The 14,357-nt window shown below is 45.7% G+C and overlaps 1 protein-coding gene across 1 annotated transcript in view; it reads left to right on the top strand.

Moving 5' to 3' along the window:
* The first annotated feature begins 929 nt into the window (after positions 1–929).
* The window catches only part of LOC106594226 (PDZ domain-containing RING finger protein 4), a 113,895-nt gene continuing 100,467 nt past the window's right edge, over positions 930–14,357 (top strand). The window contains exon 1 of the mRNA XM_082977861.1: positions 930–1,422. Within this exon, the coding sequence (XP_082833987.1) occupies positions 1,354–1,422 (69 nt within the window). The 5' untranslated portion in view covers positions 930–1,353. The remainder of the gene's footprint in view (positions 1,423–14,357) is intronic.

The raw sequence follows: 14,357 nt of genomic DNA, 5'->3' as shown, positions 1-14,357 counted from the left end.
CTCTTTCTCTCTACCTCCCTCCCTCTCTCTCTCTCCCCCCCCTCTCTCTCCCTCCCTCTCCTCACTTCCTCTCGCTCTCTCTTTCTCTCTCCCCACGTTCACTCTCCCTCCCAATCTCTCTCTCTCCCCACTTTCTCTTTCTCTCTCCCTCCCTGTCTCTCCCCACTTCCTCTCTCTCTCTCTCTCTCTCTCACTCTCTCTCTCTCTCTCTCTCTCTCTCTCCCCAATTTCACTTTCTCCCTCCCTCCCTCCCTCCCTCCCTCCCTCCCTCCCTCCCTCCCTCCTCCCTCCCTCCCTCCCTCCCTCCCTCCCTCCTGCAGTGCGAGGGCAGTTGGAGTGGAAGCTAATTTGATCCAATCAATACCCTCCGTCTGTGTCTCTTCCTGTGTCAATCAGGGTGCCCTTGTCTACCAGCTCTAAGAGGATCTGTTTAGTTACAATCACTGGCCGACTGGAAATCTATTTCACTTCACAAAATGCCACTTCTCTTCTATCACTTTTCACTTTGAAAAGGCTATCTGATTGAATTAGAATTAGATTGATCCGTGTTCGAAATCCAGATGTCAATGTATTGTGTTTTGTAACAGTTCAATTGGGTAAAATACATTGAATGTCCAATAAAGGAGGTTGAGGTTTTTCATGGCTTTGTTTAGATGTACTATTCTGTATATGTAAGTAAACGCACACACATACACACAAATGCAGACACATACACACCCAGAGACCCCCCCCCCCCCCCCCCCCCCCACACACACATACACATACACACTCTCACACACACATTAAGCACAGTACCAGCTCAGTATTGTATCAGAGCTTTGAGAACATCCCCCTCCCTCTTACTCCTCCCCTAACAGAACAGCCAATGAGCTTGATTATTATTCATAAACCACAGTAGGTGTAGTGATGTGCAGCAAGCCTGACAGAGAGAGGGGTGTGTCTCTACAAGCCCAGCGTGTGTATGAATGTGTGCTCATAGTGACAGAGAGAGAGGGAGACGAGGGGGAATGAGAGAGAGTGTGTGAAAGAAAGAGATAGAGAGGAGAGAGAGAGAAGCTGATTGCTTCTTCTACTGACAAACACAACACACAACACACACACTCTGAGAGGACTCCCAACACAACACACTTTGCTGGATCCTGGAGCGTGGAGCTTAGCATTGGTGTATCGGAGTGTGTGTGTACTGTGGTACCGCTGTGTGTGTGAGGGTGAGAGAAGAGTGTCTTTCTAAGGATACCCTGATGAAAAACGGAGCCGGGTTTTCAGGCAGAGCCCCCTGTGTGATCCTCCGCATATCTACCCTGGGGGACCCACCGCGCACTGCAGCCGCCTGTCATCTCCACGACAACTAGAATGGGCTGCAATTTGTGCACTTTACAGAAACGGGAGGAACACTACAAGCTGCTGTATGAGATTGCACAGGTAAGACAGACTTGACACTGTTGAAGATGTGAAATGTTTTTCACACTGGAAGATAGGAATGAGATTTGGTGGGAACATGTGAGGGTGTTTTCAGAAAAGAAGGAGAGAGTGTGAGAGAGAGAAAGAGAAAGAAAGAGAGGATACTTTTAGATTAGAAGGCAAGCAAAGGAGAGAGAAAATGAGACCATTTCTTCTAAGCAGGGAGACAGTTAGTCAGGCAGGCAGAATATGCAGTATTCTCTTCAAAGAGAAAAGGGAGAGAGAGAATAGAGAAGGGAGGGAGAGAAGGGAGAGAGAAGAGAGAAGGGAGAGAGAGAAGGGAGAGAGAAGAGAGAAGGGAGAGAGAGAAGAGAGAGAGAGAAGGGAGAGAGAAGAGAGAAGTGAGAGAGAGAAGAGAGAAGGGAGAGAGAATAGAGAAGGGAGAGAGAAGAGAGAGAATAGAGATGGGAGAGAGAAGAGAGAGAACAGAGAAGGGAGAGAGAAGAAAGAGAACAGAGAAGGGAGAGAGAATAGAGAAGGGAGAGAGAGAAGAGAGAAGGATGAGAGAGAAGGGAGAGAGAAGAGAGAAGGGAGAGAGAGAAGAGAGAAGGGAGAGAGAATAGAGAAGGGAGAGAGAGAAGGGAGAGAGAGAAGAGAGAAGGGAGAGAGAAGAGAGAAGGGAGAGAGAATAGAGAAGGGAGAGAGAGAAGGGAGAGAGAAGAGAGAAGGGAGAGAGAGAAGGGAGAGAGAGAAGGGAGAGAGAGAAGGGAGAGAGATGAGAGAAGGGAGAGAGAAGAGAGAAGGGAGAGAGAGAAGGGAGAGAGAGAAGGGAGAGAGAAGAGAGAAGGGAGAGAGAAGAGAGTAGTGAGAGAGAGAAGAGAGAAGGGAGAGAGAATAGAGAAGGGAGAGAGAAGAGAGAGAATAGAGATGGGAGAGAGAAGAGAGAGAACAGAGAAGGGAGAGAGAAGAAAGAGAACAGAGAAGGGAGAGAGAATAGAGAAGGGAGAGAGAAGAGAGAGAATAGAGATGGGAGAGAGAAGAGAGAGAACAGAGAAGGGAGAGAGAAGAAAGAGAACAGAGAAGGGAGAGAGAATAGAGAAGGGAGAGAGAGAAGAGAGAAGGATGAGAGAGAAGGGAGAGAGAAGAGAGAAGGGAGAGAGAGAAGAGAGAAGGGAGAGAGAATAGAGAAGGGAGAGAGAGAAGGGAGAGAGAAGAGAGAAGGGAGAGAGAGAAGGGAGAGAGAGAAGGGAGAGAGAGAAGGGAGAGAGATGAGAGAAGGGAGAGAGAACAGAGAAGGGAGAGAGAATAGAGAAGGGAGAGAGAGAAGAGAAGGGAGAGAGAGAAGGGAGAGAGAGAAGGGAGAGAGAATAGAGAAGGGAGAGAGAAGAGAGAAGGGAGAGAGAGAAGGGAGAGAGATGAGAGAAGGGAGAGAGAGAAGGGAGAGAGATGAGAGAAGTGTGAGAGAGAAGAGAGAAGGGAGAGAGAATAGAGAAGTGAGAGAGAGAAGAGAGAAGGGAGAGAGAATAGAGAAGGGAGAGAGAGAAGGGAGAGAGAAGAGAGAAGGGAGAGAGAAGAGAGAAGGGAGAGAGAATAGAGAGAATAGAGAAGGGAGAGAGAATAGAGAAGGGAGAGAGAATAGAGAAGGGAGAGAGAATAGAGAAGGGAGATAGAGAAGAGAGAGAGAGAGAAGAGAGAAGGGAGAGAGAGAAGGGAGAGAGAGAGGGAGAGAGAGAAGGGAGAGAGAGAGAGAGAGAGAGAAAAGACACAGAAGGGACAGTTAGTTATTTCTCCACAGCAGCAGAAGATGTAAAGAACAAGTTCTATAATTGTCCTCTGCTGGCTTCAGAGGGGTTCATGATGCTCTCACTGCAACTCATCTTTCCCTGCATGCTGTTTCCATGGGAGGATGGGATACTGAGTACATCAAAGCACAACATATGAAATATCGCTGCCTGTTTGTGGCAGTGTGATATTTGTGTTGTTTGTGGCAGTGTGGTTTCTCTTTCCTTTATAAAACCTTTATAATCAAACAGAGTCTCTGTTAGAGACCACTAATGAGTGTCGGGGCATTAAGAGTTGGACCCTTTTCCTTTTGTCTAATCACAACAACAAAAATGTCTAATGGCTTGTATTGTTTTTACATCTGGTTCATTGTTTTAATGGGAAATTAGCAATTTAGTGAATGCATGATTCATTTCTTTGATTGTGCTTGAATGGAATGTCAAGGGTTTGGAACTACTGCTACAGTTCTATCGTCATTTTTTACAGAATGGAGTTATTGACCCAGCCTTGTTCTGTTCAATGTTCTCTACCTATACAGTACTCTAAATACCCCAATGCATACTGTTAAGTTCAAAAGAATTCAAGATAAAAAATAACTGACTCCATTCAAACCAATGAAAGTTGGGAACTGCAAAGTCAATTCTGCCAGAATCGTTCTAACCTTATAGAACTGTATAGTTCCAAGCTCTCGATGGGTTGATAAAATAGGAACAGAAGGAACCACCTGGGTGTGAATGTTATTGTGGTGTGGTGCTGAATATCAGTTGAGTAGCAGGTATCCAGTGTTTTTGTCCTCTAAGTTAGATACAGTCTGCCACAACTATATGCCTGAGGAAGCATTTGGCTCCACCCTCCTCGTTCAGTTTTCATGTCTGCTTGTGTCAGCAGAGACCCAGAACAGCACATGAGACAAAACCACTAATGGATAGAAAGAGTAACCTTGGGTTACCAGCTGTCCAAACCAACTCATTCCCAGGGCCGGACTACCCCAGTTTTATTCTACACATTTTGTCATGATGCTAAGAGAAAATGTTGCCGTTTTAAAGCTACTTTTCTGCAAATCTACACTTTTTTCCCCATGAGGCGGAGATGTAAAAAAATATATAATTATAGCTCATCTCATGCTTTTGTTCACATTCTGCCATGAGGCTGAGAGAACATTTTGTAGTTTTAAAGCTAATTTCCTGCTATTCTACACACTTTGGGAAGAGGCTGAGAGAAAATGTAGTTTAAAAGCAAATTTCCTGCTATTCCTCACACTTTGAGATGAGGCTGAGAGAAAATGTATTTTAAAAGCAAATTTCCTGCTATTCTACACACTTTGTGATGAGGCTGAGAGAAAATGTAGTTTAAAAGCAAATTTCCTGCTATTCCTCACACTTTGAGATGAGGCTGAGAGAAAATGTATTTTAAAAGCAAATTTCCTGCTATTCTACACACTTTGTGATGAGGCTGAGAGAAAATGTTGTAGTTTTAAAATGCAGGTAGCAGATAATGGACCTTAACATATATTTATGTAGTTGTTGCTGTACTGTATATTAACTAATATACATGGGTTCTAACTTGAACAATTATTTGTAAGTTTACATTTGTACAATTTATGCTTCCTGCATATAAAAAACACAGAGACTGGCAAAAAACCCCGAACACAAGATGGTCATTTCTATGACTCGTACTGCTGTAGGCTACTGTACATGGTGGAGGAACATGGCTGTAGGCTACTGTACATGGTGGAGGAACATGGCTGTAGGCTACTGTACATGGTGGAGGAACATGGTTGTGGGTTACTGTACATGGTGGAGGAACATGGCTGTGGGTTACTGTACATGGTGGAGGAACATGACTGTAGGCTACTGTACATGGTGGAGGAACATGGCTGTAGGCTACTGTACATGGTGGAGGAACATGGCTGTAGGCTACTGTACATGGTGGAGGACCATGACTGTAGGCTACTGTACATGGTGGAGGAACATGGCTGTAGGCTACTGTACATGGTGGAGGAACATGGCTGTAGGTTACTGTACATGGTGGAGGAACATATTGGCTGTAGGCTACTGTACATGGTGGAGGAACATGGCTGTAGGTTACTGTACATGGTGGAGGAACATGGCTGTGGGTTACTGTACATGGTGGAGGAACATGGCTGTAGGCTACTGTACATGGTGGAGGAACATGGCTGTAGGCTACTGTACATGGTGGAGGAACATGGCTGTGGGTTACTGTACATGGTGGAGGAACATATTGGCTGTAGGCTACTGTACATGGTGGAGGAACATGGCTGTAGGTTACTGTACATGGTGGAGGAACATGGCTGTAGGCTACTGTACATGGTGGAGGAACATATTGGTTGTAGGCTACTGTACATGGTGGAGGAACATGGCTGTAGGTTACTGTACATGGTGGAGGAACATGACTGTAGGCTACTGTACATGGTGGAGGAACATATTGGTTGTAGGCTACTGTACATGGTGGAGGAATATGGCTGTAGGCTACTGTACATGGTGGAGGAACATATTGGTTGTAGGCTACTGTACATGGTGGAGGAACATGGTTGTAGGCTACTGTACATGGTGGAGGAATATGGCTGTAGGCTACTGTACATGGTGGAGGAACATATTGGTTGTAGGCTACTGTACATGGTGGAGGAACATGGCTGTAGGTTACTGTACATGGTGGAGGAACATGGCTGTAGGCTACTGTACATGGTGGAGGAACATGGCTGTAGGCTACTGTACATGGTGGAGGAATATGGCTGTTTGTTACTGTACATGGTGGAGGAATATGGCTGTTTGTTACTGTACATGGTGGAGGAATATGGCTGTAGGTTACTGTACATGGTGGAGGAACATGGCTGTAGGCTACTGTACATGGTGGAGGAACATGGTTGTCAAGGTGTGACACTCAATTCAATTACATTTCAATTTCAATTACATTTCAATTCAATTGAAGTGCTTTATTGGCATGGGAAACATACTGTATGTTAACATTGCCAATGCAAGTGAAGTAAATAATAAACAAAAGTGAAATAAACAATACAAATAACAGTAAACATTACACTCACAAAATAATAAAGACATTTCAAATGTCATATTATGTGCAAATAGTTAAAGTACAAAAGGGAAAATAAATAAAACATAAATATGGGTTGTATTTAATGTGGTGTTTGTTCTTCACTGGTTGACCTTTGTTTTGGAATTCTTTGTGGATCTGTGTAATCTGAGGGAAATATGTGTCTCTAAAATGGTCATACATTTGGCAGGAGGTTAGTCTCTCTCTCTCTCTCTCTCTCTCTCTCTCTCTCTCTCTCTCTCTCTCTCTCTCTCTCTCTCTCTCTCTCTCTCAATTCAATTCAATTCAATTCAATGGGCTTTATTGGCATTGTAAACATATCTTTACATTGCCAAGGCAAGTGAAATGGAATTGAACAGGTAACATTACACTCACAAAATAATAGTTCCAAAATAATAAAGACATTTCAGATGTTATATTATGTCTATATACAGTGTTATAATGATGTGCAAATAGTTAAAGTACGAAAGGGAAAATAAATAAACATAAATATGGGTTGTATTTACAATGGTGTTTGTTCTTCACTGGTTGACCTTTTCTTGTGGTAACAGGTCACAAATCTTGCTGCTGTGATGTCACACTGTGGTATTTCACCCAGTAGATATGGGAGTTTATCAAAATTGGGTTTGTTTTAGAATTCTTTGTGAGTCTGTGTAATCTGAGGCAAATATGTGTCTCTAATATGGTCATGCATTTGGCAGCAGGTTAGGAAGAGACTGGGAGGCCGTCATTGTAAATAAGAATTTGTTCTTAACTGACTTGCCTAGTTAAATAAAGGTTAAATCAAATAAAAAATAAAAGGAAGTGCAGCTCAGTTTCTACCTCGTTTTGTGAGCGGTGTGCACATAGCCTTTCTTCTCTTGAGAACCGGGTCATGCATACGGCGACCTTTATCAACAACAAGCCTATGCTCACTGATTCTGTACATACAGTGGCTTGCGAAAGTATTCACCCCCCTTGGCATTTTTACTATTTTGCAATGCAAAATATTTGTTATTGTGAAACAAACAAGAAATAAGACAAAAAAACAGAAAACTTGAGCGTGCATAACTATTCACTCCCCCAAAGTCAATACTTTGTAGACCCACCTTTTGCAGCAATTACAGCACATATAGCCACTGGGATATTTGCCTAATTCTTCAAGGTGTTTGGCCTGTTTTGTGAATTCTTGGTTGGTGAGCGGACCCCAGACCTCACAACCATAAAGGGCAATGGGTTCTATAACTGATTCAGATATTTTTAGCAAGATCCTAATTGGTATGTCAAATTTTCTGTTCCTTTTGATGGCATAGAAGGCCCTTCTTGCCTTGTCTCTCAGATCATTTACAGCTTTGTGGAAGTTACCTGTGGCGCTGATGTTTAGGCCGAGGTATGTATAGTTTTTTGTGTGTCCTAGGGTAACGGTGTCTAGATGGAATTTGTATTTGTTGTTCTGGCGACTGGACCTTTTTTGTAACACCATTATTTTTGTCTTACTGAGATATACTGCCAGGGCCCAGGTCTGACAGAATCTGTGCAGAAGATCTAGGTGCTGCTGTAGGCCATCCTTGGTTGGTGACAGAAGCACCAGATCATCAGCAAACAGTAGACATTTGACTTCAGATTCTAGTAGGGTGAGGCTGGGTGCTGCAGACTTTTCTAGTGCCCGCGCCAATTCATTGATATATATGTTGAAGAGGGTGGGGCTTAAGCTGCATCCCTGTCTCAACCCACGGCCCTGTGGAAAGAAATGTGCCAATTTTAAACGCACACTTGTTGTTTGTGCACATGGATTTTATAATGTCCTATGTTTTTCCCCAAACGCCACTTTCCATCAATTTGTATAGCAGACCCTCATGCCAAATTCAGTCAAAAGCTTTTTTGAAGTCAACAAAACATGAGAAGACTTTGCCTTTGTTTTGGTTTGTTTGTTTGTCAATTAGGGTGTGCAGGGTGAATACGTGGTCTGTCTTACGGTACTTTGGTAAAAAGCTAATTTGACATTTGCTCAGTACATTGTTTTCACTGAGGAAATGTACAGGTCTGCTGTTAATGCAGAGGATTTTCCCAAGGTTGCTGTTGACGCATATCCCATGGTAGTTATTGGAGTCAAATTTGTCTCCACTTTTGTGGATTGGGGTTATCAGTCCTTTGTTCCAAATATTGGGGAAGATGCCTCTCTGTCTCTCTTGCTCACTCTCTTTCTCTCTCTCTCTCTCTCCCTCTCTCTCTCTGTTTCTCTGTTTCTCTCTCTCACTCTCTCTCTCTCTCACTCTCTCTTTCTCTCCCTCCCTCTGTCTCTCTCTAGATCTCTCTCCTTCTCTCGCTCGCTCTCTCTGTCTGTCTCCCCCTCTCTCTCTCTCTCTCTCAAAGATAATTACACCAGGAGAGCAGCTAGCGCCCTGCGCGTGTGTGAGTGAGTGAGTGAGTGTGTGCGGCAGACACTAGGCTAGCCTCGCTACCTAAAAGCTGTTGCTAATGACTATTTTCACGCTGCGCTGATCGGCAAGCTCATTAAGCTATTTTACTAAACACTCCTGTGCTTTAATTGGGACGAGAATGTCTCTTTTGTCTGCCTCGTCGGGTAACAGGAAGATTAGCCTTGTCAAACTCAGGCAGGCCAGGGCCCACGGTGGGTCCTTTGGGGCATCTCTAGGCTATAGTACGACCCAGGAAACAGGCAGCATCTGTCTGAAAAATGACAGTGAAGTCCCTCTCCACTGTTCTCAGATGAAGAGTAGAGATGTAGGACTGGAGGAATTCTGGTGCTGATAGCTAGAGTGACAAGATTGACATTTATTAGAGAATGCTGTGTGTGTGTGTGTGTGTGTGTGTGTGTGTGTGTGTGTGTGTGTGTGTGTGTGTGTGTGTGTGTGTGTGTGTGTGTGTGTGTGTGTGTGTGTGTGTGTGTGTGTGTGTGTGTGTGTGTGTGTGTGTGTGTGTGTGTGTGTGTGTGTGTGTGTGTGTGTGTGTGTGATTTCTGTATTTACAGTTCATCCAGTACCAGGGAATACCCCAGCACCTATAATCCAGACCCAACATCACCTGGAGTTTTCTGAGCATCAGACATCTTACTGAGAGAGTGATAGAGAAAAGTGCTACTAACCACACAGTTTAGAGGAGTGGATGGGTTCAGATATTATACAGAGGAACCTCAGGGAGATAAGGAACGAGGGAGACGGGGGATGGAGGGAGAGGAGGGAAAGAGAACAGGGAGGAGAGCGCTCCTAGCACACTAGGCTGAAAGTGTGTCAGTGTTACTGTGTGTTAGGTAGAGCACAGCAGTGAAAGAGAGGGCTTCTGTTAATCTCTCTCTTTATAGGCCTCCCTCTCTCTCCATCCTTCTGTCTCACTCACATGTTCTCTCACACTCCTTCAGTCTTTATCTCCCTGTCACACTCCTTCAGTCTCTATCTCCCTGTCACACTCTTCAGTCTCTATCTCCCTGTCACACTCCTTCAGTCTCTATCTCCCTGTCACACTCTTCAGTCTCTATCTCCCTGTCACACTCCTTCAGTCTCTATCTCCCTGTCACACTCCTTCAGTCTCTATCTCCCTGTCACACTCCTTCAGTCTCTATCTCCCTGTCACACTCCTTCAGTCTCTATCTCCCTGTCACACTCCTTCAGTCTCTATCTCCCTGTCACACTCCTTCAGTCTCTATCTCCCTGTCACACTCCTTCAGTCTCTATCTCCCTGTCACACTGCTTCAGTCTCTATCTCCCTGTCACACTCTTCAGTCTCTATCTCCCTGTCACACTCCTTCAGTCTCTATCTCCCTGTCACACTCCTTCAGTCTCTATCTCCCTGTCACACTCCTTCAGTCTCTATCTCCCTGTCACACTCCTTCAGTCTCTATCTCCCTGTCACACTCCTTCAGTCTCTATCTCCCTGTCACACTCCTTCAGTCTCTATCTCCCTGTCACACTCCTTCAGTCTCTATCTCCCTGTCACACTCCTTCAGTCTCCATCTCCCTGTCACACTCCTTCAGTCTCTATCTCCCTGTCACACTCCTTCAGTCTCTATCTCCCTGTCACACTCCTTCAGTCTCTATCTCCCTGTCACACTCCTCCCTCTCTCCCCCTCTCACTCTCTTTTATCATTCTCTCTCTCTCTCTCTCTCTCTCTCTCTCTCTCTTTCACACCTCTCTCTGTCTCTGTCTTTGTCTCTATCTCTCTCGCTCTGTCTCTCTCTCTTTCCACTCCATCCTTTGTTTCCGATAATACACTGGTGTGAATCTCATACCACCAGACTTCTGCCACTATTCTACATCTTTCATGTTACATGAATAATAGTCATTTACCCGACTAATTCAACAGTCCATCCTCCACCCACCCCCTCTGTTATTTTCACACATTCTAACATTTTGAATCCAATTCCTGTCTGGCTGACCCTGCTAGCCTCACCAGCCCTAGACTATTCATGACTGAGGTGTGAGTGTTTGTTGTTGGTTCTCCCTAGTGGGATCGGCATTGGAAATGTATTCCTTGTCTTTTGTCCCACCAGCTTGGCATGTCTCCTCTCTAGAGAAAACCATCCCAGTCTTCTTCTCCAGGAGGACCTGGCAGAGTCACTGGGATAGTTGTAGGTGTTTTCAGCTGTTTATCTAGGCTCTCTTTGACCCCTGTTTTCCCAGAGAAATGGGAAAGTGTTTTCTGAAGAAAAGAAAGTGGCCACCAAACCGCCACTGACCGACGAACTGATAGTAACTGACCGACGAACTGATAGTAACTGACTGACTGACTGATAGTAACTGACCTACGAACTGATAGTAACTGACTGACTGACTGATAGTAACTGACCTACGAACTGATAGTAACTGACTGACTGACTGATAGTAACTGACCTACGAACTGATAGTAACTGACTGACTGATAGTAACTGACTGACAGGCTGACTGACTGACTGACTGACTGACTGATAGTAACTGACTGACGAACTGACAGTAACTGACTGATGAACTGACAGTAACTGACTGACTGATGAACTGACAGTAACTGACTGACTAACGAACTGACAGTAACTGACTGTCGAACTGACAGTAACTGACTGACAAACTGACAGTAACTGACTGATGAACTGACAGTAACTGACTGTCGAACTGACAGTAACTGACTGACAAACTGACAGTAACTGACTCATGAACTGATAGTAACTGACTGACTGATAGTAACTGACTGATGAACTGACAGTAACTGACTGACTGACGAACTGACAGTAACTGACTGACGAACTGATAGTAACTGACTGATGAACTGATAGTAACTGACTGATGAACTGATAGTAACTGACTGATGAACTGACAGTAACTGACTGACTGATGAACTGACAGTAACTGACTGACTGATAGTAACTGACTGACGAACTGACAGTAACTGACTGATGAACTGACAGTAACTGACTGATGAACTGACAGTAACTGACTGTCAAACTGACAGTAACTGACTGATGAACTGACAGTAACTGACTGATGAACTGATAGTAACTGACTGTCGAACTGACAGTAACTGACTGACTGACAGTAACTGACTGATGAACTGACAGTAACTGACTGATGAACTGACAGTAACTGACTGTCGAACTGACAGTAACTGACTGATGAACTGACAGTAACTGACTGACGAACTGACAGTAACGAGCTGTTGAACTGACAGTAACTGACTGTTGAACTGACAGTAACTGACTGATGAACTGACAGTAACTGACTGTTGAACTGACAGTAACTGACCGAATAGCGCGAGGGACTAACTAGCTCCCAACGAGTTCAGGCCAGTCCCTCGATATCGTCACCTTATAGGGACAGATGCTCTGCCACATGCCCAGTCTGGTCAACAGCATGGAGGGGCCACTCTACCTCTGCACCTCCTACGGTGCTCACAGAGGATCAAACAGAGCAGGGGAAGCTGTGGTCAGACAGTCACATATGGTCACACAACCTGGCTGGAGCATTACCTCATCACAATCAACAGTGGGTTTCTGAGAGAGAGAAAGAGAGACAGAGACAGAGAGACAGAGACAGAGAGAGAGATAGAGAGAGAATATGTGCAAGCACATTTCCATAGGGCGGTGCACAGTTGGCCCAGCGTCGTCCAGGTTAGGGAAGGGTTTGGCCTGGGTAGGCTGTCATTGTAAAATAAGAATTTGTTCTTAATTAACTGACTTGCCTTGCTAAATAGGCACTGCCTCCCTGCCTAACTGCCTCCTCACTGCCTCCCAGTCTCCCTCCTTTCCTCACTTCCTCCCTGTCTCCCTCCTTTCCTCACTGCCTCCCTGCCTAACTGCCTCCTCACTGCCTCCCTGTCTCCCTCCTTTCCTCACTGCCTCCCTGCCTAACTGCCTCCTCACTGCCTCCCTGTCTCCCTCCTTTCCTCACTGCCTCCCTGTCTCCCTCCTTTCCTCACTGCCTCCCTGTCTCCCTCCTTTCCTCACTGCCTCCCTGTCTCCCTCCTTTCCTCACTGCCTCCCTGTCTCACTGCCTCTTCACTGCCTCCCTGTCTCCCTCCTTTCTTCACTGCCTCCCTGTCTCACTGCCTCTTCACTGCCTCCCTGTCTCCCTCCTTTCCTCACTGCCTCTCTGTCTCACTGCCTCTTCCCTGCCTCCCTATCTCCCTCCCTATCTCACTGCCTCCCTGTCTCCCTCCCTACCTCACTGCCTCCCTTTCTCCCTCACTGGCTCCCTGTCTCCCTCCCTGCCTCACTGCCTCCCTGTCTCCTTCCCTTTCTGCCTCCCCCCCTTTCTGCCTCCCTCCCTCCCTGTCTGCATGTGTGTGTGTGTGTGTGTACTAATCTACACCTAAACCTACTCTTCTTCTACCTGGGAACCCTGCTGCGTTCTCCATCTCCCAAACTGTCAGCCACAAATGTAATCATCCATCTTCCCCTGCCAGAGCAGTTCTGTGAATGATGTCCCTGGCTCAATAAATGTGACGCCCAAGAACAAAGGTGAGGAATGGAAAACATGCCGTTTGATTGATCTGGTGTCCACCAGCAGCTAGATCAGCCTGACAAATACAGCAGGCTTCTCTCTGGTGATTTCTGAAACGGAGAGACAAGCACATTTACTGGGACGGGTACATGACAGGCAACACTTGTCAGTCTGCTGGCTTGAGTGTAACCACTGGCTTTGAACACACACACACATGCAGCGACACGCACACACGCACAGACACACACGCACGGACACACATACACATACACAAGTGTATAAATGTTGCAGTATAATAAGAGTCTGGTAGCAGCAGCAGTGCAGGTGGTCAGTCCAGTTCAAGTGTTCATCAGTCTGATGGCTTATAGATAGAAACTGTCTCTGAGCCTGTTGGTATCAGACCTCATGCTCCGATACCGTCTGCCCGATGGCAATGTAAAGAACAGCTTGTGGCTGGGGTGTGTGGGGTCCTTCATGATGCTGCGGGCGATCCTCAGGCACTGTTTCAAGTACGTGTCCTGATGGGTGGGAACACAGCCCCAGTGATGTACTGGGCCGTCTCTACCACCCGCTAGAGGGCCTTGGGTCGTGGGCGGAGCAATTCCCGTTCCAGGCCGTGATGCAGGTCAAGACGCTCTTGATGGTGCAGCGTTAGCATTTGGAGAGGACCCGGGGCGGCATGCCACATTTCTTCAGCCACTTTAGAAAGTAGAGACGCTGTTGCCGTTTGGGAGGCACCCCATGTCTCCCGTGTGGACGGTTCTAATGTTCTGCTGTGCTGGAATACAACTGGCCTGTAGCTGCTGACTTTATCTGTTTACCTCTCAGCCAAACCAGGGAATGAGAGAGAACAGCTGACCTCTGTAGAGCCCTTGTCATATATCCTTCCCATGTTGATCTGTTATACAAGACTGCAGACTGCAGTGTGTATGAAGGACCCGTGGAGCATATTGGATGTTTCCATGGCAACACTATTTGAAAAGGCCCAATTAGATGTTTTTCTGCTAACTTGAGATAGACAATACTATATGTTGATTATAATGGGAGATTTGCATTGAAGTGGCAAGTTATGCTAAGACCCTAAGTTAGCAGTGGTCTGGTACTGAGAAGACCCTAAGTTAGCAGTGGTCTGGTACTGAGAAGACCCTAAGTTAGTAGTGGTCTGGTACTGAGAAGACCCTAAGTTAGTAGTGGTCTGG

This window comes from Salmo salar, chromosome 07 (assembly GCF_965601325.2).
Source record: "Salmo salar chromosome 07, fSalSal1, whole genome shotgun sequence".
Classification (NCBI taxonomy): domain Eukaryota; kingdom Metazoa; phylum Chordata; class Actinopteri; order Salmoniformes; family Salmonidae; genus Salmo; species Salmo salar.
Note: the sequence above shows the minus strand (reverse complement) of the source record. Positions and strands in the feature narration are given on the sequence as shown.